This window comes from Symphalangus syndactylus, chromosome 8 (assembly GCF_028878055.3).
Source record: "Symphalangus syndactylus isolate Jambi chromosome 8, NHGRI_mSymSyn1-v2.1_pri, whole genome shotgun sequence".
In the NCBI taxonomy this organism is placed as follows: Eukaryota; Metazoa; Chordata; class Mammalia; order Primates; family Hylobatidae; genus Symphalangus; species Symphalangus syndactylus.
The window spans coordinates 92,654,741-92,681,702 of NC_072430.2; the positions used below are offsets into that span (position 1 = coordinate 92,654,741).

The 26,962-nt window shown below is 33.6% G+C and overlaps 1 protein-coding gene across 12 annotated transcripts in view; it reads left to right on the plus strand.

Moving 5' to 3' along the window:
- GULP1 (GULP PTB domain containing engulfment adaptor 1) overlaps positions 1–26,962 on the plus strand; it is a 1,103,064-nt gene that overhangs the window by 1,032,809 nt on the left and 43,293 nt on the right. For 8 of the 12 annotated variants that reach the window (XM_063645626.1, XM_063645627.1, XM_055289964.2 and 5 more), the window contains one exon: positions 13,646–13,783. The exons of the other annotated variants lie outside the window; for them this stretch is intronic. In XM_063645626.1, coding sequence (XP_063501696.1) covers positions 13,646–13,783 — 138 coding nt within the window. The remainder of the gene's footprint in view (positions 1–13,645; positions 13,784–26,962) is intronic. 12 annotated transcript variants of the gene reach the window in all.

Below are 26,962 nucleotides of genomic sequence, written 5' to 3' on the forward strand. Positions count from 1 at the left end.
TGGGATATAATATTAATAACTTATGTTAAGTGTATTCAACAGTGTTTGGACTTGTATTTGGGAATGTTTTTTTTCATGAGATGTGAAAGAGATGCATACAGTGTGGTTCACTGAGTGTGAAAGAAGATAAAAGCTGTGTGTTGCTTATTAAAATATTCTGCATTGACTTTTATTTCCTGTAGATGTAATCAGTGTGTATTAGTTTTCTAGGGAGGCCAAAACAAAACACCACAAACTGGGTGCCTTAAACAGCAGAAAATATTTTCTCACAGTTGTGGAGGCTGGAGTTCCAAGATCAAGAGGCCAGCAGGGTTGGTTTCCTCTGTAGCCTTTTTCCTTGGCTTGCAGAGGGCTGCCCTCTTGCTGCCTCTTCACACTTGTCTGGTGTCTCTTCTTATAAGGACACTCATCAAATTGGATTAGGAACCATACTCATGGCCTCATTTTAACTTAATTACCTTTTTAAAGGCCTTATCTCCTGTTCAAAGAAAAACTGGACAAATTAAATTTAGCAGAGTTTATTTGAACAGATAATGATTCATGAATCAGGCAGCACTGGAAACCAGATGTTCAGAAGGTTTCCCCAGCAGCGTGAACGTGGAGCTTTTTATAGGCTGAACACAGACTCAAAGTGACAACTCACCTGATTGGCTATAGCAAGGCATATACCTTATATGAATATGTAGTGATGAGCTGGCTGCCTATAATTGGCTGAAACTTAGCTTTGTGTTATACTTCCAAATTAGTGTTCAGTTTATTTCTATTTTTTTTTATTATACTTTAGGGTTTTAGGGTACATGTGCACAATGTGCAGGTTTGTTACATATGTATCCATGTGCCATGTTGATTTCCTGCACCCATTAACTCGTCATTTAGCATTAGGTGTATCTCCTAATGCTGTCCCTCCCCCCTCCCCCCACCCCACAACAGTCCCCGGAGCGTGATGTTCCCCTTCCTGTGTCCATGAGTTCTCATTGTTCAATTCCCACCTATGAGTGAGAACATGCGGTGTTTGGTTTTTTGTCCTTGCGATAGCTTCCTGAGAATGATGGTTTCCAGTTTCATCCATGTCCCTACAAAGGACACGAACTCATCATTTTTTATGGCTGCATAGTATTCCATGGTGTATATGTGCCACATTTTCTTAATCCAGTCTATCGTTGTTGGACATTTGGGTTGGTTCCAACTCTTTGCTATTGTGAATAGTGCCGCAATAAACATACGTGTGCATGTGTCTTTATAGCAGCATGATTTATAGTCCTTTGGGTATATACCCAGTAATGGGATGGCTGGGTCAAATGGTATTTCTAGTTCGAGATCCCTGAGGAATCGCCACACTGACTTCCACAATGGTTGAACTAGTTTACAGTCCCACCAACAGTGTAAAAGTGTTCCTATTTCTCCACATCCTCTCCAGCACCTGTTGTTTCCTGATTTTTTAATGATGGCCATTCTAACTGGTGTGAGATGGTATCTCATTGTGGTTTTGATTTGCATTTCTCTGATGGCCAGTGATGAGGAGCATTTCTTCATGTGTTTTTTGGCTGCATAAATGTCTTCTTTTGAGAAGTGTCTGTTCATGTCCTCTGCCCACTTTTTGATGGGGTTGTTTGTTTTTTTCTTGTAAATTTGTTTGAGTTCATTGTAGATTCTGGATATTAGCCCTTTGTCAGATGAGTAGGTTGCAAAAATTTTCTCCCATTGTGTAGGTTGCCTGTTCACTCTGATGATAGTTTCTTTTGCTGTGCAGAAGCTCTTTAGTTTAATGAGATCCCATTTGTCGATTTTGGCTTTTGTTGCCATTGCTTTTGGTGTTTTAGACATGAAGTCCTTGCCCACGCCTATGTCCTGAATGGTATTGCCTAGGTTTTCTTGTAGGATTTTAATGGTTTTAGGTCTAACATATAAGTCTTTAATCCATCTTGAATTAATTTTTGTATAAGGTGTAAGGAAGGGATCCAGTTGCAGCTTTCTACATATGGCTAGCCAAGTCAATCCTAAGCCAAAAGAACAAAGCTGGAGGCATCACGCTACCTGACTTTAAACTATACTACAAGGCTACAGTAACCAAAACAGCATGGTACTGGTACCACAACAGAGACATAGATCAATGGAACAGAACAGAGCCCTCAGAAATGATGCCGCATAGCTACAACTATCTGATCTTTGACAAACCTGACAAAAACAAGAAATGGGGAAAGGATTCCCTGTTTAATAAATGGTGCTGGGAAAACTGGCTAGCCAGTTTATTTACATACTAGTTAGGTTGCAGTTTGTTGTATAGGAACTCAAAATTCACAGGCCAGGTGAATGGCCACATGCTTATTTAATTTAGCACTCCAACCACAGTCTCATTCTGAGGTGCTGGGGATTAGAGCTTCAACATGTGAATTTTGGGGAACACAATTCAGCTCATAATACAGTGTAAACTTAAGTTTCTTGTATTTAAGACCCTTCAAAACAAATAAAATATTTAAAAATATAATCTGTTCTGGATTCAAATTCATTAACATATACTTGTTTTGGACTAAAGTGTTTCCTTCCAAAATTCCTATGTTCATGCCCTAACCCCTAATATGACTATATTTGAAGATAAGGCCTTCAAAGAGGTAACTCAGGTTAAATGAGACTTTAAGGGTGGGGCCCTCATCCAATATGTCTAGTATACTTACAAAAAGAGGAAGACACACCAGGGATACATACACTCAGAGTAAGGCCCACGTGAAGGCAGCAATCTGCAAGCCAAAGAGAGAGGCCCCAGAGAAACCAAGCCTACCGACACCTTCATCTTAGACTTCTAACCTGCAGAACTATGAGAAAATAAATTCCTGTTGGATAAGCCACCCAGTCAGTGGTATTTTGTTATGGCAGCCTTGGTAAACAAACACAGTACTTTATTCACAATGCCTCAGAGTTATCATTTAGTAATTTTGATAAGACTATATTAGTCAATTTGGAAAAATTAATATTTAACTCCAATTATTTTATAAATACATATCGTCAAAGTGTTCTTCTAACACCGTAGGATACATATTGACAAATTAATTCAGTATAAAAGCCAAAAGAGGAACTTCTGGCCTGTTAACAGATTTTGAAAATGTTTCCCACAGGTCTGCAACTTTTCTCTAGTCCAGCTAGTATCTTTGATAACTTCATCTATGTAAATTCCAGTTCCCAGCAACAACTTGCTATTTAGTGTGGCCTGCGGACCACCAGCAACCACATCTATAGGGTGCTTGTTAGAAATGTTGAATCTCAGGCCCCACTACAGACCTACAGAATCTGTATTTGCAATTAAAGAGGAAACCTAGTGTTTCATATGCACATTAAAGTTTGAGGGGATTTGCTGTCGTGCATAGTTTAGTGGCTTAATGCAGTAGGCCTCATTTTCAAATAGTAGCTTATGGAATAGCTACATAAAAATTACCTGAGGCATTTGCAAAAGTAATTTCTAAGTCCCCAAATTTGCCTCCAGAATCAGAACCTCTAACTGTGGAAATCTGTAGTAAAGATCAATGGCATACCTTCAACTTTCATATTAAAGAACAATGGCATTCCTTCAAACTTTTCAAGACATGAATTTAAGTCGTCTCACAATTATCCTGTCTAATCTTCTCTATTATTCACCCTCAATATTCAATTACAAACAAAGATGTGAAGATTTGCTTTAGTTATGGCGATTCTAAAATAACTACTGCTAAGGTGGCTGAAAACAGAAAAATGAAATGGTGAAAAGAAGTAGAGGGTTGATTCAAGCATATAGTGGGATATATATAGTTTGCTGGGAAACAAGGCAATTGAAAGCAAGGTATGAATAAGATAAATTCATTAGGCAATTAGCAGTTACATAAAGAACAATAGACCAAGGAAGCAATAAATTACAGAAGGACAATGCAATTAAAAGTGTGGCAACAAAGTGTAGTCTTACGTGTCATGAAAAGAAAAATAATCCTATTCCTACATCTTTTCAAAATTACAAGGATATAGAGTGGCAAATGTCTAGCCAGAATAGGGTATTTGTAGGCCATGCTTATGTTGAAAGTTTTTTTCTAAACCATATGAATTAGGTAGCTGTTTTGGAGTGTGTGTACATGTTTGTGTGTGCATGTGTAATTAATATTATTTTCAATTTCTTATCTGAAGGTTTGGGGCTTCTCACAGTATACATTAAAATATATAAAGCTGATAATATACTTTATGTATCATTTTCGTATGTTCTTGTTATTTTTTATTTGAATTGACCTATGGTATATTCTAAACTCTAATAATTTCGCCACATTCATATACCATAATTTACCAAATTATACTTCTATTATTGAACATATGAAATGTTTCAAATTTTTTGTTATTTGATAATCACGTTTAAATATTCACAAAATACAAACACAATTAAATGCAGTATGTAGAGAAATTTTTGGGGGGTTTTAGAATTCACAGGTTAATAATGGCATGTCCTTAGAAATGTATAAAATACTAATTGCTTAAAGCACTACAAGATGGCTACCACTAACTACCACTACAAGATGGCTACCACCTACGTTTATAGGGTATGTGTGTGTGTAAAGAGAGACAAAAATGGATCATGTAATGCAAATGTGGCATGATGTTACCAGTTGGCTAGGTGAAGAGTGTATGGGTATGCATTGCAACTTTTTCTATTATTTCCTGCATGATTTCATCTGACCTTTTAAATGAGATTATTTCTTCCAATGAAAGATATGTGAACTGGCTGGGTGCGGTGGCTCATGCCTGTAATACCAGCACTTTGGGAGGCTGAGATGGGGGAATCATGAGGTCAGGAGTTCAAGACCAGCCTGGCCAACATGGTGAAACCCTGTCTCTACCAAAAAAAAAAAAAAAAAAAAAAAAAAAAAAAAAAAAAAATTAGGTGGTTGTGGTGGTGGGTGCCTGTAGTCCCACCTACTCAGGAGGCTGAGGCAGGAGAGTCACTTGAACCCAGTAGGTGGAGGTTGCAGTGAGCCAAGATCACACCGCTGCACTCCAGCACAGGCCACAGTGTGAGACTCCATCTCATATAAAAAAAAAAAAAAAAAAAAAAAAGAAAGAAAGATATGTGAAAAGCTCTTTTAAAGACTTAATCAACAAGTTAGGCTATCATATCTGTTTGGTTTTTCTTCCTTGGCTTCCTGACCACTGGAAGAAACCTACCTTTATGAAACCCAATTGACCAATAACTTATGATTTATTAGGTTATTCCTTATACCTCTGATTGTTGGTTGTTTACCTGGAATAAGGATAATTTTTTTATTAACTTCAAATATTTATGAATATAAAGACAGAAATACCAAACTTTTTTTTAAAAAATAGCATATGATACTGTAGAGTGAGGAAAAACCAAAGTGAATATGGTCAAAAATTAAGCTGTGCTTAGAAAAAGTCTGTGGTACAGCAATAGTAGAGAATAGAGAACCCAAAATTAAAGCTGCACACCTACAGCCATCTGATTTTTGACAAAGTCAACAAAAATAACAGATGGGGAAATGATTATTCAATAATTGGTGCTGGGATACCTGGCTAGCCATATGGAGGAGATTGAAACTGGACCCTTACCTTTCACCATATACAAGAATTTACTCAAGATGGATCAAATATTTAAATATAAGACCTTAAAGTATAAGAATCCTGGAAGAAAACCTAGGAAACACCATTCTGGACATTGCCCTTGGGAAAGAATTGATGACTAAGTCCTCAAAAGCAATTGCAACAAAAACAAAAGTTGACAAGTGGGACCTAATTAAATTAAAGAGCCTCTGCACAGCAAAAGAAACTATGAACAGAGTAAACAGACACCTACAGAATGGGATAAAATATTTGCAAGCTATGCATTTAACAAACATCTAATATCCAGAATCTATGAGGAGCTTAAACAATTGAACAAGCAAAAAATAATAATAAACCTATTAAAAAGTGGGAAAAAGAAACAGGAACAGGCACTTCTCAAAAGAAAACAAACAAGTGGCTATTAAACGTGAAAAAAATGCTCCACATCACTAATCAAAGAAATTAAAATCAAAACCACAATGAGCTACAATCACCACCATGCAGAATAACTGTTATTAAAAAGTTAAAAAATAACAGATGCTGGTGAGATTGTGAAGAAAAGAGAATGCTTATACACTGTTGGTGGGAAAGTAAATTAGTTCAGCTGCTGTGGAGAGCAGTTGGAGATTTCTCAAATAACTTCAAACAGTTACCATTTTCCAGCAACCCTAATGCTGGTTGTATATACTTGGTATATATCCAAAAGAAAAATAAATCTTTATACCAGAAAGACATACACTCTCATTTTCATCGCAGCACTTTTCACAATAGCAAAAACATGGAATCAACCTAGATGCCTCTCAGTGGTGGGTTGAATAAAGAAAATGTGGTAGACAGACATCATTGGAACACTATGCAACCATAGTAAAGAATGAAATTGTGTCCTTTTGCAGCAACATGGTTGCATCTGGAGGTCATTATCCTAAATGAATTAATGCAGAAACAGAAAACCATATACCATATATTCTTACTTATAAGCGGGTACTTATATTGGCTACTCATGGACATAATGATACAACAGTAGTTGCTGGGGGCTACCAGAGGGAGAAGAAGGGAGGGGATAAGGGTTTAAAAACAAATTTTTGCATACTATGCTTAGTACCTCAGTGATGGGACTATTTTTACCCAAAACCTCAGCATCATGCAGTATACCCTGGTAACAAACCTGAACATGCACCCCCTGAATCTAAAATAAAAATTTAAAAAAGTCTGTTTGGTGATAAAAACAAAAACAAACAAACAAACAAAAAACAAAGGGAAAGGTAGTAAGAAAGTAGATGATTCCCACTTATTATTTTTATTGTGGAAAATCATATTTTCAGGTTTCTATCAATAAGTTTATCACATGACAACCTATTAATTATATAATTCTGTTTCTTAAGCTTTTAATATCAAATCTGCATGCTTCTCCCAACCTAAACCTCCTTTACAAAATATCAAGGAAGTGGGGTTCAACTCAACATGATTAGCCAGTTGACTTCATTACCCTATATTGCCTTACCAAAATCAATAATGCCAGTGCTTTTCTTTCCTGTCCACAAGTCTCGATTTCCTATTAAGACTTTAATATTTAATAATAAATTGTTATTAACAATTAATATTCAATTAGTGTTTAATATTAAATTAGTAGTATTTAATTATTTAATATTAAAGCAATAATTATTATTTAATGTTTAAATTAATAATAGTAAATTACTAGTTAATATTAAAAATTAATTTCTATTTTTTCTGTTATTTCTATTCATTTTTTTTTAATAATTTCAACTTTCATTTTAAATTCAAGAGTTACATGTGCAGATTTGTTACCTGGGTATATTGCATCATGCTGAGGTTTGGCATATGAATGATTCCATCACCCAGATAGTGAGCACAGTACCCAATAGTTAGTTTTTCAACCCTTAACACCCTTTTTTCCCATCCGCTTTATAAGTTACCCAGTGTCTATTATTGCCATCATTATGTCCACGAGTACCCAATGTTTCTCACTTATAAGTGAGAACATGCAGTATTTGTTTTTCTTTTTCTGCATTAATTCGTTTAGGATAACGGCCTCCAGCAGTATCCATTTTCTGGAAAGGACATGATTTTGTTCTTTTTGTGGCTGCATGGTATTCTGTGGTATATATGTACCACATTTTCTTTATCCAATCTACCGTTAATGGGCACCTTGGTTGATTACATGTCGTTGCCATTATAAATAGTGCTGCAATGAACATATGAGTGCATGTGTCTTTTTGGTAGAAAGATTTGTCTTTTTATGGATATATGTCAAGTATGTATACCCAGTAACAGGGTTGCTGGAAAACAGTAACTGTTCTAAGTTCCTTGGGAAATCTCCAAACTTCTCTCCATAGCAGCTGAACTAAATTACATTCCCACCAATAGTGTATAAGCATTCCCTTTTTTTCATAGCCTCACCAGCATCTGTTGTTTTTGACTTTTTAATAAGAGCGATTCTGATTGGTGTGAGATTGTATCTCTCTGTGGTTTTTATTTGAATTTCTTTGATGATAAGTGATGCAGAGCATTTTTTTCATGTTTATTGGCTGCTTGTTTTTCTTCTTTAGAGAAGTGTCTGTTCATGTCTTTTGCCCACTTTTTAATATGGTTATTTGATTTTTGCTTGTTTAATTGTTTAAGTTTCTTATAGAACCTGGGTATTAGACGTTTGTTGGATGCATAGTTTGCAAATATTTTCTCCCATTCTGTAAGGTGTCTGTTTACTCTGTTTGATAGTTTCTTTTGCCGTGCAGATGCTCTTTAATTAGGTTCCACTTGTCTACTTTCGTTTTTGTTGCAATTGCTTTTGGGAACTTAGAGAAAAATTCTTTACCAAAGCTGATGTCAAGAAGGGCATTTACATTATTTTCTTCTAGGATTTTTATAGTTTGAGGTACTACATTATTTAATCCATCTTGAGTTAATTTCTGTATATGGTAAAAGGTAGGGGTCCAGTTTCATTCTTCTGTATCTGGCTAGCTAGGTATCCCAGCACCATTTATTGAATAGGGAGTCCTTTCCCCATTGTTTATTTTTGTTGACTTTCTCAAAGATCAGATGGCTGTAGACTTGTGGCTTTATTTCTAAATTCTCTATTCTTTGCCATTGGTCTATGTATCTGTTTTTGTACCAGTACCATGCTGTTTTGGTTACTGTAGCCTTAGAGTACAGATATCAGGTAATGTGGTGCCTCCAGATTTATTCTTTTGGTTAAAATTGCTCTGGCTATTCAGGCTCTTTTTTGGTTTCATATGCAGTTTAGAATTTTAAAAATTCTAATTCCCTGAAAAATGGCATTGGTCATTTGCTAGGAATAGCATTGAATCTGTATATTGTTTGGGCAATATGGTCATTTTAACAGTATTAATTCTTCCAATTCATGAGCATGGAATATTTTTCCATTTGTTTCTGTCATCTTTGATTTTTTTCCGCAGTGTTTTGTAGTTCTTCTTGTAGAACTCTTTCACCTCCTTGGTTAGATGTATTACTAGGTATTTTATTTTTTGTTGACTATTGCTAACTAGTGATCTTGCATTATTGATTTGTCTCTCAGCTTTAATGTTATTGGTGTACAGAAATGCTACTGATTTCTGTACATTGATTTTATATCTTGAAACTTTACTGAAGTTGTTTACTATCAGTTGCAGGAGGCTCTTGGTGGAATCTTTAGGATCTTCTAGGTAGAGAATCATATTGTCAGTTAAGAGGTATAGTTTGACTTATTATTTTTCTATATTGAAGCCTTCTCTTTTTTTCTACTGTCTGATTCCTCTGGCAAGGACTTTGAGCACTCTGTGGAATAGGAGTGGTGAGAGTGGGCATCCTTGTCTTGTTCCAGTTCTCAAGGGGAATGTTCCAGCTTTTGCCAGTTCAGTATTATGTTGGCTTTGAATTTGTCATAGATGGCTGTACTATTCTGAAGTATGTTCCTTCAATGCCTAATTTGTACAGGGATTTTATCATGAAGGAATGCTGGATTTTTTCGAAGGCTTTTTCCACTTCTGTTGATATGATCATATGATTTTTGTTCTTAATTCTGTTTTTATGTTGAATTGTATTTATTGATTCACATATGTTGAACAAACCTTGCATCCCAGGAATGAAGCCTTCTTGGTTGTTTTGAATTAATTTTTTAATGTACTGTGGCATTCAGTTTGCAAGTATTCTCTTGAGAATTTTTGCATCTATGTACATCCGGAATATTGGCCTATAGTTTTCTTTTTTCAGTGTGTTTTTGCCATGTTTTAGTATCCGAATTATGCTGGTTTTGTCGAATGAGTTAGACAGAAGTTCCTTCTCCTCAGTATTTTGGGAGTGGTTACAGTGGAATTGGTACCAACTCTTCTTTGTAGGTATAGTGGAATTTGGCTGTGAATCCATCTGCTCTGGGGCTTTGTTTGGTTGGTAGACTTTTTATTACTGATTCAATTTCAGAACTTGATATTGTTCTGTTCAGGATTTAAGTTTCTTGCTGATTCAATGTTGGGAGGTTATGCGTTTCTAGAAATTTATCAATTTCCTCTAGATTTTCTAGTTTGTGAGCTTCAAGGTATTCGTAATAGTCTCTGAGGATCTTTTGTATTTCTGTGGGATCAGTTGTAATACCACCTTTGTTGTTTCTCATTGTACTTCTTTGGCTCTTCTCTCCTTTAGTCTTTGTATATGTAGCTAGTGGTCTAGTGATCTTGTTGATCCTTTCAAAGAATTAACTTTTGGGTTTGTTTATTGTTTTTACGGATTCTTTTCTCTCAATTTCATTCAGTTCCACTCAGATTTTAGTTATATCTTCTGCTAGCTTTGGGGTTAGTTGATATTTGTTCTTCTAGTTCTTCTAAGTGTGATATTAGATTGCTAACTAGTGATCTTTCTAAATTTCTGAGGTATGCATTTAGCACTAATAGCTAATTTTTAAGAGCCCTACTTGAATTCTATTCCCAGAAGTGACTTTTTAAAACTCTTAATGAAAAAGAAGCATCTCTATTTAAATTCCTACCAAACCTGGAGAGCAATCTTGGAGTTTAAAAATCCTTGAGATATTTTATACATTCAATTATATTGCATATTAATATAGAACAACTATTTACCATATGTTACATATGAATATAGAGTATATGACTATTTACCCATATATATAAAGTACCATTTCTTGAATGCATTAAAAATATAGGAAATCTAAAAAAGGGGTTAACAAGCTCTGCTGAGCACCAGTGTCCCCAAAACATTCCTAAGAATGCCGATTGCGGTATGTGTGTGTGAGTGTGTGTGTGTGTGTGTGTGTGTGTGTGTGTAGTGAGAGAGAGAGAGACAGTTCTCAGTTCTCAGATACAACCTATTCATAGACATTCACAGACATGCATTTAGGAACTACTATTCAAGGACATATACATAAGTGAAACAGAAAAAAATCAATCATTTCATTCTAGATATATGTTGATATTTAGAAAAAACAATTAAATGTGCTACTTCTAAAATAAATTTATTTATAGTTAAACATATATATATATGAGACAGGATTTTTAAATATATTATTAATCTAACATGGACTGTCTTTATACAGAATAGAATCTTTATTTTTTTTTCACTTGCATGACTGAAAATGGAAAGTGAAAATTAAGTGAAAGCAATCTCAATAACAGTTGGCTCCTCTGTCTTTCCTTCTGTGTCCTTTCCCTTTCTGCTTTTCTCACTTGTCCTCCAAATGAAGATTATATAGAGTGCTAGAAACAGGTGGTGTAGATAGATAAATTGGGGATAAAAACATCTACTGATTTTTTGTTCCAACTCCTATAAAATATCATTAGTATGAAAGCCTATGTGTTTATTATTATTATTGTTGTGTTCCTGGGTCTCTTTATCCTGTCTTACCAAAAATTATTGCTACATTTCAAATCCATAGTGATCTGTCACAATAATAATAAAATAACTGACAAAAATAATGAAATTACAGGTTTCAGCTCCCTAGATTGTTTTAGGAAGATACTTTTGCTAATCCAAAGAAAGATTAGGATGATTCACCACTGGTCATAACGAAACACTTTCTGTGATCATACTGGTTGGGTAAGTAAATTAGAGACTATGTAGATTTCAGCACCAGCTAAGTGAATGTTGTGTTTTGCATGTTACTCATAATTTCTCCCATCTATGGAGAAATGAATTTTTTTCCTATAGTGTTTAGCAGTAATATTTTCTCTTTATTTATCATTAACATGCTTTTACAATTAATAAGGTGGTGTAGACCTCCTGTCAGTATTTGGGAGCTATTGTGTAACAGAGAGCTGTTATTTAATTGACTATATTGTCATTAAAACAAAAAAAAACAAGAAGAAAGGAAACTGTTCTAATAGGCAAAAGATAGAAAGAAGATAGTCTCAAACAAATATGGTCATTGTCCATCGATGCTCTATGTATAAGAAAGGAAAGATGCCACCATCAAAAGCTAAGTAAGTCAAGCACCTCTTCTTAGAATTGGTTCCCCCTGTTTTTAAACAGATGAATTAGGCTGTCTAATAATGCCGGTAAGCATTACAATCATACAATATACTTCCTCATTTTAATTTTCATACTTACCAAGCAACTCTTTGATGGCTTACCATTTGGTTTACCATTGTATGCAGGGAAAGAATGCATTGCTGTGGACAGTATTTGTATATCTCATTTTATATATTCATTTTCAGTCTGATGAGCAGTTATTTGAATCAGAGTAATAGAGCAAATCTCAGCAAGCAGGCACATCAAACTCTGAACTGAGAAGTTTAAATGTTTTCATATCAATGATTCTTATCTTGAACAACATCTCTGAGATTTTGATTCAACTGAGGTAAAAACAGTGTAAATTTTTATAGCAAGCACCCCAGGTATTTGTACTACAGGTTGTCTGAAGCCATCTTTAGAGAAACTCTTCTAGTTATAACCTAAAATAAAGCTTTTTTGGGGGATCTTCAGCCAGCCTTCCTTAGATGAAACTATAGTTGCTTCTATCTCCAATCTTATAAAACACCCACTCAATAATGTTGGTGAACTGAGTTTCTGATTGATATTTCTAGTGTTACAGTGCATCTTAGGAAAATATATTTATGACTACAACAGAAAAGGGAATAGTTGATTTTTCTACTTGTCATAATCAAAAACATTGGTTTTCTTTTCTGCCTCCAACATGTTTCAGAAGACCGTGAAGAATGAATAATTAACACGGATGATCTATATGAATATAAAAAGTGTCAAATGCTCCATCTTTTGACTAAATAATAGTAATTATAGAAACACATTTATTTTATATAAGTATTTTTATTTTAATGATGTGTATACCTGCTATTTTATAAGTTTTATAATTTAAAGTATGTGTGTGTCTGTGTGTGTGCATGTGTAAATATATGCTGCAACTATATCTATCTGGTTGCAGTATTTGTCTTCTACTGATGAATAGATTTAACTGTGTGATTTGGAGTCTAGATATGTATACCATTCATTCATTGCTTCATGAAAAATGCTACAGAAGTTCCAAAGATGAGCTTCCTAAACAGAACAGGTTCAAGAGTGTATGAGTAACCATGAAATTATATAAAATAAAATTTAATAAGATTACTAAGGATGAAATTATAGTGTGTTTCACATGAAATCGTATCCAGATAAAGCTGTGTTCTAAATTATAATGCTAGTAAATAGCAGTGAGATAAAATGAGAATTGCTCTGGCTTAAAAGAGTTCTGGTAATTCTGTAAAACTGTGGGAGTGTCTTATTCTTTCTGAGTCTCATTGTTCTCCTCTGTAAACATGCAAAGTTTAAAGTATATGATTTCTCAAGAGCCACTGTAGCTCAGATAGGCCATAAATCTTTGATCATTTTGTACTATGCTTGTGTTTTGCTAAGCACTATTGAAATGCATATCTTAGTTTCATCCTGAATCAGGAGGTCTATCTGTATCCATTTTGCCTTTGTTTTAGGTTGGGGTGTACATAATTATAAAATCAAAAATTGACAGATGATTGTTCTACTTTTAAAGTCATATGTTATTAACACAAACGAGTATTTCAGAAAATGAAAAAAGAATCCCATCAACTATGTTTATTTCCATCTGTGTTCACAGGAAGTTCAACACAATTGCCAGCTTCATAGAATATCTTTTTGTGCAGATGATAAAACTGACAAGAGGATATTCACTTTCATATGCAAAGATTCTGAGTCAAATAAACATTTGTGCTATGTATTTGACAGCGAAAAGTGTGTAAGTATCCCAGATGTTGCAGGGTGGTTTGTTCTGTTTTACAAGCCAGGAATTGTCTTGCTTCTGGCATTAGCAAAGTATTTGAAAATGAATAATGTCTGTAAATACTTAGCTGTACTAATAGATTTATTTTGTCATGAGAATATGCTTCAGGATTTCATCTGTAAATTCTCATGGTCATGAGCATAAACTTACATGTAAATTTCTTTTATTAGAATGTCATGCCTGCTTATGCATGCATTTATTTTATAATAATTTAATCTATTTTACAATTTTAAACTCAAATATGATTTAGTAATATGCACATAATACAAAGAGTAATGGTGAGCAAAAGTGTGTTTCCCTCACATGTGCAGAATCTGATGGATTTTATGAAAATAAATATTCTTAACTCCAGGAAATATAATCTGTATGGTTCCTTAAAAGATTTTCCAATACATTGAAAATTTAGTTCCTTATGTTCATTATATAAAAATCTTAGGCCAGGCACGGTGGCTCACGCCTGTAATCCCAGCACTTCGGGAGGCCGAGGTGGGCAGATCACGAGGTCAAGAGATCAAGACCATCCTGACCAAAATGGTGAAACTCCGTCTCTACTAAAAATACAAAAATTAGCTGGGTATGGTGGCATGTGCCAGTGATCCCAGCTACTAGGGAGGCTGAGGCAGGAAATCACTTGAACCTGGGAGGCAGAGGTTGCAGTGAGCCAAGGTCGCGCCACTGAACTCCAGCCTGGTGGCAGAGTGAGACTCCATCTCAAGAGGAGAAAAAAAAAACTTAAAATAATGAAAGTTAATGGAATTGTATGTATGAAATTCTATGTTAAATCCTGTAGCAGTTGTTTAATCATCTGGAATCTTAAGGAAAACCCATTGATGGCTGCAATAAAGGAAAAACATGTGACCTCAACAATTTTATTGGTTTAGATAGGAAATAAAACAATTCATCTGTTTGCTAATTTTTCCTGCTGTCAAAAATAGCAGATAGCTAATATTATTATCACTGCTATGTCATTTGTTTATCTAGTTTCAGTATTGAGCTTCTTGAGAACAAATACCTTTTTATTTGCTCATGTGACTCCTACATCAAGTGGACAATAGGTGCTCAATGAAACATTCCTTAAGAAAAAGATCACGTTGAAAAGTTACAAAAAATAGAGCAAGTTTTTATTTTTATTTTTTAAACTGTAGTTCTCTAGAAAGGAAAGCTAATGTGCTAAGCTACTAGACATTATAATACCTTTTGTGAATTTTGTGCACATTATGGAACATTTCATCAGAAAAAAGATGCTTAGCAATATAAGACAATATTTTGTGCACAATAAGACATTTTATATAGCTCAAATTGATTTTGAATTTTATTTTATATGAACTTCTGATGAATGAATAAATAAAATTTACATATTTCAAGTGTTTTTTAACCATGATTGCTTGAAGATTCTTTTCTCTATGACTGAGAAGATTAAAGTTGATATTTGTTGAATATCTTCTACACATAATTTATAAAAACCTTTTACCACCTACATAAAGAAGTAAACTTAATTATTATTCTTTCCTGCCTTACCCATAGAAATAAATTTCCTTGAGGTCCTTTGAAATGTTTCAGAGTCAGAGTTCATTCTAAATATTGGCCTTCTTATAGATTTGTGCCATTTGTTTTATATTCTTTGATCCCTATCCAAATTTGTTAAATTAATATTTAAAATATAAGTTTGCCAGCTTATAAGCATAGACCCCATTTCTTTTTTATCATAACTGTAATTGATTGTTCTCTTTGGATATAGCATATCAACTCTATTTTCTCTTGTTGTGCACATGCACCCTAAAACTTAAAGTATAATAAAAAAATAAAAAAAGATTGAAAATAATTTCTTGAAGCCTAAGCAGTGGTTCACAATCATTAATGTGCATAAAAATCATACAGGATGCCTTTTAAAAGCTCTTATCAATTGGGGCTGGGGCTCAGGGAATCTATATTTATCAAGTATACCAAGTGATTCTGCTGCAGGTAGAGGAAGTCTTGTCTTTGAGAAGTTCCCAGATATCTCCCAACTATAAGTTGGCATCACCTTCATGAGCTGAAAAAGGACGTTTCCTCAAAATTTTGTTATACTTTCACTATCTTAACTATGAGGTTTTATCAGTACTAATTATAATGATGACTATATTTATAACACTGATGTTATATGTATGCAGAATTTTTGATATGCCATCTTATGTAATTCTCATTTTAAATAGTTTAGCATAGAGTGTTAAAATGGGAAATAAGTTATGGCCTATCTCATACAACTCTCCTCCTATTTTAAAAAACCAAGACTGGAGACGTTGAAGTAAGTTGCCCAAAGTTGCAAAACTAAGTAGTCAGTAGAATCAGGACTAAAATCTAAGACTTGTAATTCTTATTGCTACATTTATCTCATCATGCTATATTACTCCCATAGCTGTGGCCTCCTCTAGAGTTCATCTGCTCTTATTGGGGCCTTTACTCTATCTGTTCATTGTATTTTATCTTTTTAGTACTTCTTTGAAATTGAGATTTTGAAAGATGAAACCTTTTTTAGTAAGGCACAAGACTGGAATTCACTACTTTATTAACAGTATCATGTTGTATTAATAGTCCTCCTTCTTCCATGGTGACAGTGAGGACCACTCAACCCTGCCAAATTAGAATACTGAATGAGAACATTCAACCCTGCCAAATTAGAATGCTGAGCTTCTATACTTACCAGGCAATAAGGGGGCAGTGCATTTCCACCCTCAGTCTCCTACTGGAATTGCATCTGATGAAGCCACCTAAAGCAGAAAATTTAAATAATTTCCAGTATTTCATAAAATGAAAATCACTGTTCATACCAAGAAACAGGTTTCTTAAACTAAAAAAGAAATGCCAGTCAGTAGTTACCAACACATAGATGTCAGAGATATTATAATTATAGGACAAAGGTTTTAGAACAGCCATCATATAACATAATAAAATGAGCAGTTACAAACACACATGAAACAGATGAGAATGTAGAAAGTCTTATCAATGAAACAGAAAATCTAAGCAAAGAAACAGGAGATATAGCATTAGGAGATATACCTAATGCTAAATGACGAGTTAATGGGTGCAGCACACCAACATGGCACATGTATACACATGTAACAAACCTGCGTGTTGTGCACAAGTACCTTAAAACTTAAAGTATAATAATAATAATAGAAGAATACTGAAAAATAAAGTAACCACATGAAAGACTTAGTGTATGGGCTTAACAGCAGAATAGAGAGGACAGAGGAAAAGAATCAATGACCTGGAATATTGACAAATAGAAAACACCCAATCTGAACAACACAAAGATTATAGACTCAATAAACCAACAAAAACAAAGCCAAAACAGAACCTCATGGACTGTGGGACCATAACAAAATATCTAACATTTGTGTGTCATGTGAGTCCTGGAAAAAGAGAAATAAGCACCCTTAAAAACACTCCCAGAATATTAGTTGAAAACTTTCCCAATTTGACAAAGGAAATCAACCTATAGATTTAAAATACTGAGTGATCTCCAAACAGGATTATTCCAAGTAACTCCACACCAAGACACATCATATTCAAGCTTCTGAAAACTAAAGACAAAAGGAAAATCTTGAAAGCAACAAGAGATAAGCAAGTACTTACCTATAGCAGAGAATGTGAATGGCAGTGTATTTCTCACCAGAAACCATGAAGGCAAGAAGGAAGTTGCATAATACTTTTTGAGTAATGGAAAAAACAAAAGCCTGTCAAATGACCCTACATCCAGAAAAATATTCTTCAGAAATTGGAAAGAAATTTTTAAAAATTATTAGATGAATGAAAATTAAGATTGTTTGCCACTACTAGATATCCTAAATGAATGGCTAAAGGAAGTTCTGTAAATGGAAAGGAAACAATGCAAAACGGGAACTTGGAGCATAAGGAAGGAAAAAAAAAACAAGATGAGCAAACATATGAGTAAATCCTTGGTTTTCTAAATTATGTTTGATGGTAGAAGAAAAAATACTTTCTGATGTGATTTTAAATCTGATGTGATTTCATATATGGGCATATGAAATATGTAAGGCAATTATATTAAACTAGGAAAGTTAAGAGGATGTAAAAAGGGAGGTGAAGTTTCTACACCTCACATGAACTGGAAAAATAATAGCGCTAGGTAACTACGATAAGTTATACAGATAAAATGTGAATCCGACAACAACCACTAACATGTTGTATAATGAGATACACTTAAAAGCACTATAGAGAAATTAAAATGTTATCATTTTAAAAGCCCATAGAAATGCAATGAAAAGAAAACAGAGAAAGAAAAAAGATAGGTAACAGAAAAGAAAAAGATTAAATAATGTACTTAAGCCCTAACGTATCAAAAATCACATTAAATGTAAATGGTCTAACTACACCAGTTAAAATATGTTGTTAGGGTGGATTACAAAACATAATCCAGATACATATCGTCTACAAGAAGTTCATTGCAAACATAATGGTATAGGTGATATAGGCAGGCTAAAAATGAAAGAATGAAAAGAGAGTTTTCATGCAAACATTATTCAGAGAAAGCAGTAGTAACTATATTTACATCAGATAAAGTAGACCTCAATGCAAAGAAAATTACCAGAGACACAGGGGGGCATATAGTGATAAAAGGGACCAGTTCCCAAGAGGATATGGTAATCCTAACTGTGTATTACCAAAAAACAGAGCTGCAAAATGAGAAACAAAAAGAGATAGAACTAAAAGAGTAAATAGACAAATATGCAATTATAGTCGAAATTTTACTGGCACTTTCCCTCAAATTTATAGAATAATTAGAAAATCATCAAGGATGTAGAATAACTCAACATCATCAGCCAGTGGGATCTAATGAGCAGTTACAGAGAACCTCACACAACAACAGAATGTACATTATTTTCAAGTGTTTGAGGAAGATGTACCAAATTAAGTCACATCCTGGACCATAAAATAAATCTTGAAAATTTAAAAGAATTAAAATTATTTAACGTTTCTCTGACTATAAGGAAATCAATCTAAAGATCAGTAACAGAAAGCCAGAAAATTTTTAAAAGCTAGGAAATGAAACATCATATTCATAAATATTCCATACATCAAATAGTGATTCACAAATGAATTTTTAGTTTTGTGAATTGAATAAAAATGAACTAGAGCATATCAACATTTGTGTGATATAACTAAAGCAGTGCTAAGAAAGAAATCTGTAACTAATTTAATACATTAGGAAAGAGGAAAGTCTCAAATGAATAATCTATGTTCCCATCTCAATTACACAGAACAACAAAAATATCAAAATAAACCTCAAATTAAGCAGAAGGAAGATAAGATTAATAAGACAAGAAATTGATGAAGTGGAAAATACAGAAAATCAATGAAGCAAAGACCTGATTCTTTAAAAGATTGTAAAAGTCACAAATTGTATTAATTTGGCAAAGAACAAAAGAGAGGGAGAAGACACAAGTTACCAATATTTAGAATGAGAACCAGCAGATTTCACTACAGACTCTCTGAATATCAAAAGAATAAGAGAATCCTATAAAGAACTTTACACACACAAATTCAAAAATACAAATAAATTGGATCAATTATTTAGGAACAATATTACCACAAATCACTCATTATTAAATAGATTATTTTAATAGCCTGGTAACTATAAAGGAAATTAAATTTATAAATTAAAAGTTATTAAAAGATAAATCTCCAGGTGTAGATGGTTTCACTGGAGAATTCTATAAAATGTTTAAACAGGAATTAATGCTATTCTGTACAATCCATTCCAGTGAAAAATAAGAGAGACAGAAACACTTTCTACTTCATTTTGTGAAACTAGTATTTCTCTGATACCAAAACCAGACTTAGACAATGAAAAAAAAAAAAAAAACACTAGAGATCTGAATTCCTCAGGAACATAAATGTAAAAATTCCTAAGGAAATATAACCCAGTAATGCATTATATTATTCAGGGTTCTCTAGATGGATAGAGCTAATATATATATTGGAAGTTTATTAAGGAGTATTAAACTCACACAATCACAAGGTGCCACAATAGGCCCAGCTGCAAGCTGAGGAGCAAGGAAGCCAGTCATAGTCCCAAAGCTGAAAAACTTGAAGTCCAATGTTCAAGGGCAGGAAGCATCCAGCACAGGAGAAAGATGTAGGCTGGGAGGTTAAGCCAGTTTAGCCTTTTCACGTTTTTCTGTCTGCTTTATATTCTGGCTGCACCAGCAGCCGATTAAATGGTGCCCATCCAGATTAAAGGTGGGTCTGCCTTTTCCAGCCCACTGACTCAAATGTTAATCTCCTTTGGCAGCACCCTCACAGATACACACAGGTTCAATACTTTGCATCCTTCAATCCAATAAAGTTGATGCTCAGTAATAACCATCATATGCATTAGAAGAATTATATGCAAAGATTAAGAGTAGTTTGTCCCAAGGATGCACATTTTGCTCAACATTCAAAAATCCAATGATATAATTAACCACATGGAAAATCTAAAGAAGAAACGTGATAATACCAGTCAATGCTTTAAAAATAACTTAAAGAATGAACACACACTCATTGTTTAAAACTCTCAGAAAAATAGGAATAGAAAGAACTTCCTCAATTTGATAAAGAGCATCTAAACAAAATACAGATATTTTACTTTATGGTAGAAAAAATGTATGCTTTCCTCCTAAGATATGCAACTAAGCAAAGCTTTTCACTCTCTTGGCTCATATGAAACACAGCCATAGAAGCTCTAGCCATTGCAGCAAGACAAAAAAGCATATAATAAATTTGCAGATTGTAAAAAAAGAAATAAAACTGTGCTTATATGCAGATGGCATGATTGTCTAAGTAGAAAATTTTGAGTCTAAAACAATTTCTGCATTTAATAAATGAGTTTAGCCAGGTGGCAGAATACATAATTAACATACATGGATCAATTGTATTGCTGTATACTAGTAGTGAACATATGGATACAAAAATTTACAATTGCTAAAAGAAGTGGAATACATAGGTATAAGTCTAAACTAAGAAGTGAAATTTGTATGCTGAAAATTCATATGCAACAAACTGCTGATAAAAGAAATGATAGAATCTATAAATAAATGGAGAGATACTATTTTCAGTTCTTTTTAACACAATTCCTGTCAAAATTATAGCAAGGTTGTTTGTAGATATAGACAAGATTATTCTAAACTTTATATGGGAAAGCAAAGGAACTAGAATCGCTAAAACAATTTCAAAAAAAGAGCAGTGAAGTGAAAGTAATTCATCTACCCTGTTTCAAGACTTATTAGATACCTTTACTAATGAAGACTTTAGTTTTGGTGGAGGGATAGACAATAGGTCAATGGAAGAGCGAACATATAAATTAACACACAGAAATATGCTCAGCTAGTGTTTGTCAATGCTGCAAAAGCAGTACAATAGGGGGAAGAAGGTTTTGTTTTGTTTTGTTTTGTTTCGTTTTGTTTTGTTTTGTTTTGTTTTGTTTTCAGAGAGTGCTGGTGCAATTGGACTTTCATAGGCAAATAAAATGCACCTTGAGCTAAACCTCACACTCTATGTAAAAATTAACTGAAAATTCATCATGGACTTAGATATAAAAATACAACTATAAAACATTTAGAAAAAAAACACATGGGAAATCTTCAGGATGTAGGGCTAGGAAAAGAGTTCTTAGAATTGACATCCATAGCAGGATTTAAAATGGGGGAAAATGATACATTGAACTTTTGAAAACATTTTTCTATGTATAAGTGCTTTGTTCCATGTCTTAAGAAAGCATTTTTTTATCATAAAGTAAAATATCTGTATTTTGTTTAGATGCTCTTTATCAAATTAGGGATGAAAAGACTGGGAGAAAGTATTTGCAAATCACATATCAGACAAATAACTAGTAAAAAATCATTCAACACTCAACAATATGAAAACAATCAAATTAGAACACGAACAAAAGACAACAAGATGCATTTCATTGAAGAGGATATACAGATGGAAAGTAAGCATGTGAAAAGATGTTAAACATTGGTGTCCATTAGGGAAATGCAAATTAAAATCAAAATAAGATATTACTACAGAATTATCAGGCTACAATAAAATCACCAAATGCTGGTAAGAATGGGGAAAAAGTACATCATTCACACATAGCTGATGGAGATATAAAATGGTATGACCATTCAGGAAAAACAGTTTGGCACTTTTATAAGAAGCTAAACATGCAGCTGTTCTATGAAATACTTGGACATTTATCCCAGAGAAATCAAAACTTAAAATGTTCACACAAAAACCTATACACAAATATTTATAGAGGCTTATTCATAATAGCCCAAAACTACAAGCCATCCAGAAAATGTGTGAAAGGACATTACTTAGCAATAAAAAGGCATGAACTATTAGACACACAACAATGTGGATGACTCTCCAGAGATTAGGGAATGCAAAAAGTCTTTCTCAAAAGCCTGTGTACTCTATGATTCAATTTCTATAACATTCTTAAAATAGCAAAATTATAGAAATGGAGAACAATTAGTGATTGCCAGAGGTTAAGGAAATGGTGAGGGCAGGCTAGAAGAGGATGTGCTTATAAAACAGCAAGATGAAGGATTCTTGTCGTAATCAAATTATTCTGTATTTTGACTATATTATTAATATCCTGATTGTACTATAGTACTGTACTATAGTTTTGCAATATATTATCATTAGAATAACCTGGACAAAGGATACACAAGATCTCTCTGTATTATTTCTCACAGCTGAGTGTAAATCTAAATTATCTGAAAATAAAGTTTACCTAAAATATCTGAAAAATAATGTATGGCCTATTTGGACCAAACCTTTTATCTTATTTTAAGTAAATGCAGGCCAAAAAGAATTAGTTTCTTTCCTAGAGTGACAAGCTAGATAGAGACAGAATTTGAACTTAGAGGAAGGCCTACCTTAGCATACTACAAAACTAGAACAGAGAATTTGTTGTGATATGGTTTATTTTTATTATAAATTAAATATAATTGCTGTCAACTGTTTAACCATTATTTTGATTTTCTTTATTTTTCACAATTTCATTTCCAAATGTTAATAAATATACCTTATTTGCTGAATGCTGCTTTTAATATAATTTAAAGAGTAGCCCCAATAAACAAATGAAATTATCACACACACATTTTTTAATGATGTGAAAGGAACTGTAAAATAAGGCAAAGTTTAAAACTTCGTTTTTACATCTTAATTAATTCTCCATAAAAAGGGTTCATTGTCAAAAGAATCATACATTATTAGTACTAGAAGGAATCATTGCATCCAGTCATTTTACAAGGTCTATTTGTGAGAAGGTGTTTACTGCATATTCTTATTATAGCCATATTTCACGTTTACTTTGTATTAATAAAAATTTTTGAATCACATTTATCCAAATAAAAAATTAATGTTTTTTTATTTCATTACATGGTTGAGGGAGAGCTAATTTTCTTAGATTAGCCATCCAACTTAATGTAATTAGTTTGAAATTAGAATCTGGAAGCTTATTGTTGCTGAGTATTTCCTTCCAATACCAGTTTTCATGTCTCCATTTCATGAAATACTATAATTTACATATCAAGTCCCTGAGTTTAAAAACTCCAAAGAATTGGCTTATTATGACAGCAAGCAGGAGTGACCAGCTGTAAACTAGAAAACTAATTTTTTAGTTAATTTAATTGTCTGAGGTTCTTTTGTATGTGATTTTTTAAGACAAACTTTCTTTTATTTGAACAAATTTGTGGAGTAAATGTGAAACATTGTTACATAGATATAATGTGTAGTGATCAAGTCAAGGCATTTAGGGAGGGCATCACCTGAGTGTAATACATTTATATTAACTATAGTCACCTTACTCTACTATCAAACACTGAATTTATTCCTTCTCTCTAACTGTATGTTTGTACCCATTAACCCACTTCTCTTCATCCTCCTTTCCCCACTTATTCTTCTCAGGCTCTGTTATCCATCTTTCTACTCTCTACCTCCATGTGGTCAAATACTTTACTTTCACATGTAAATAAGAACATGCAATATTTGTCTTTTTGTGCCTTGTTTATCTCACTTAAGATAATGACCTCCAGTTCCATTCATGTTGCTGCAAATGAAATGATATCATTACTTTTATGGCCAAATAATATTTTATTGTGCATATATACACCACATTTTCTGCATCCATTTATCCATTGGCAAACATTTAGGTTGATTCCATATGTTTGCTATTGTGAATAGTCTTGAAATAAACATCTGAGTGCAGGAATCCCTTTGATATATTGATTTCTTTTCCTTTGGATGGATACCCAGTAGTGGAGCTGCTGGATCAAATGATAAGTATATTTTCAGGTTTTTTTTTTTTGAAATCTTTATACTGTTTTCCATAGTAGCTTTAGTAGTTTACATTTCCACCAACAGTGCATAAAATTTCCTTTTTCTCCACATCCTCGCCGGTCTCTGTTATCTTTTGTCTTTTTGATAATAGCCATTCTGACTGGGGTAAGATGATAACATTGTGGTTTTGATTTGCATTCCGTGATGGTTATGATATTGAGCGTGTTTTAATATACTTGCTGGCTGAACGTGTGTCTTCCTGTGGGAAATGTCTATTCATGTTCTTTCTCATTTTTTTTTTTTTAAATGGGAACATTTTTTTTTTTCCTAAGTTGTTTGAGTTCCTTGTATATTCTGGAAGTTAGTCATCTGTCAGATGAATAATCCGAAAATATTTTCTCCAGTTCAAAAGTTGTTTCTTCATTCTGTTGATTATTTATTTTTCTGTGCAGATGCTTTTTAGTGTAATTAAGTACCACTTGTCCATTTTTGTTTGTGCTGCCAGTACTTTTGACATCTTAGTCATAAATTCTCTGCCTAGCCCAATGTTCAGTAGTTTTCCTTAGATTTTCTTTTAATATTTTTACAGTTCCAGATATTACATGTAAGTTTTTAGGCCACTTTGAGTTGATTTTTATATATGGTGATAGATAGGGGTCCAGTTTCATTCTATTCAATTCAATTTTCCCAGCACCATTAATTGAAGAGGATGTTCTTTCTCCAGTGTAAGTTCTTTTTGGCTTTGTCAAAGCTCAGTTGACTGTAAATATGTGGTTTTATTTCTGAGTTCTTTATTCTATTCCATTAGTCTGCGTGTCTGTTTTTATACCAATACCATACTGCTTTGGTTACTGTTGCCTTGTAGTATATTTTGAAGTCAGGTAATGTGATGCCTCCAGCTTGGCTCTTTTTGCTCAGAATTGCTTTAAGTTTGCCGTTTCTTATTCTGTGATGAATGATGTCAGTATTTTGGTAGGCATTGCATTGAATCTGCAGGTTGCCTTGGTTGGTAGAGTCATTTAAATGATATTATTTCTTATGATCCATGAACATAGGATATTTTTCTATTTGTTTGTATCATTGACTATTTCTTTTATCAGTCAGTAAATAGTACTCTCCTTATAGAGAACTTTTACCTCCTTGGTTAAATTTATTCATATATATACATATTTATTACTATATATATGTATATACATATATGTGTTTATCTCTCTCTCTCTATATATATATATATGTATATATATATGCATGTGTATACATATTGCACTATCGTAAAAGAGATTGCCTTCTTGCTTTCCTTCTCAGCTACATCATTGGTGTACAGAAATGCTCCTGACTTTTGTACATTAATTTTGTATCCTCCGTCTTACTAAATTCATTTATCAAATCTGAGAGTTTTTTTATGGAGCAATTAGGTTTTTCTAGATATAAGATCATATCAGCAAAGAGGGATAATTTGACTCCTCTTTTCCAATTTGGATGCCTTTTATTTCTTTCTTGTTTGATTGCCCTGGGTGGACGTCCAGTACTGTGTTGAATAGGAATGATGAAGGTGGGCATTCTTGTCTTCTTCCAGTTTGTAGAGGAAAGGCTTTCAGCATTTCCTCCTTCAGTATGACATTAGGTGTGGATTTGTTATTTTATGGTATGTTTCTTCTGTGCCTAGTTTGTTGAGAGATTGTTATCATGAAGGAATGTTGAACTTTATCAAATTCTTTTTCTGTGTCTATTGAGATGATTATTTTTGTCCTTCATTCCATTAATTTGAGTTACCACCTTTACTGATTTGTATATGTTGAACCATCCACGCATCTCTGGTATAAATCCCACTCAATCGTGGTGTATTATATTTTTGTGTGCTGTTGAGTTAGCTAACATTTTGTTGAGGATTTTGTGTCTTTGTTCATCAAGAATATTGACCAGTAGTTTTGTTTTTGTTGTTGTTGTATCCTTATCTGGTTTTGTTATCAAGGGGATCTTGGCCTTATAGAATGAGTTAAGAAGAACCCTGTTCTTCAATGTTTTGGAATAGTTTCAGGATTGGAATTAGTTCTTTGCATACTTGGTAGAATTTTGTTGTGAATCCATCTAGTCCTGACCTTTTCTTTGTTGAGACAGTTTTTTTTTGGAGTAATTAATTTATTATTATTATTATTATACTTTAAGTTTTAGGGTACATGTGCACAATGTGCAGATTTGTTACATATGTATCCATGTGCCATGTTGGTGTGCTGCACCCATTAACTCGTCATTTAGCATTAGGTATATCTTTTAATGCTGTCCCTCCCCCCTCTCCCTACCCCACAACAGTCCCCGGAGTGTGCTGTTCCCATTCCTGTGTCCGTGTGTTCTCATTGTTCAATTCCCACCTGAGAGAGAACATGCAGTGTTTGGTTTTTTGTCCTTGCGATAGTTTACTGAGAATGATGGTTTCCAGTTTCATCCATGTCCCTACAAAGGACATGAACTCATCATTTTTTATGGCTGCATAGTATTCCATGGTTTATATGTGCCACATTTTCTTAATCCAGTCTGTCGTTGTTGGACATTTGGGATGGTTCCAAGTCTTTGCTATTGTGAACAGTGCCGCAATAAACATATGTGTGCATGTGTCTTTATAGCAGCATGATTTATAATCCTTTGGGTATATATCCAGTAATGGGATGGCTGGGTCAAATGGTATTTCTAGTTCTAGATCCCTGAGGAATCGCCACACTGACTTCCACAATGGTTGAACTAGTTTACAATCCCACCAACAGTGTAAAAGTGTTCCTATTTCTCCACATCCTCTCCAGCACCTGTTGTTTCCTGACTTTT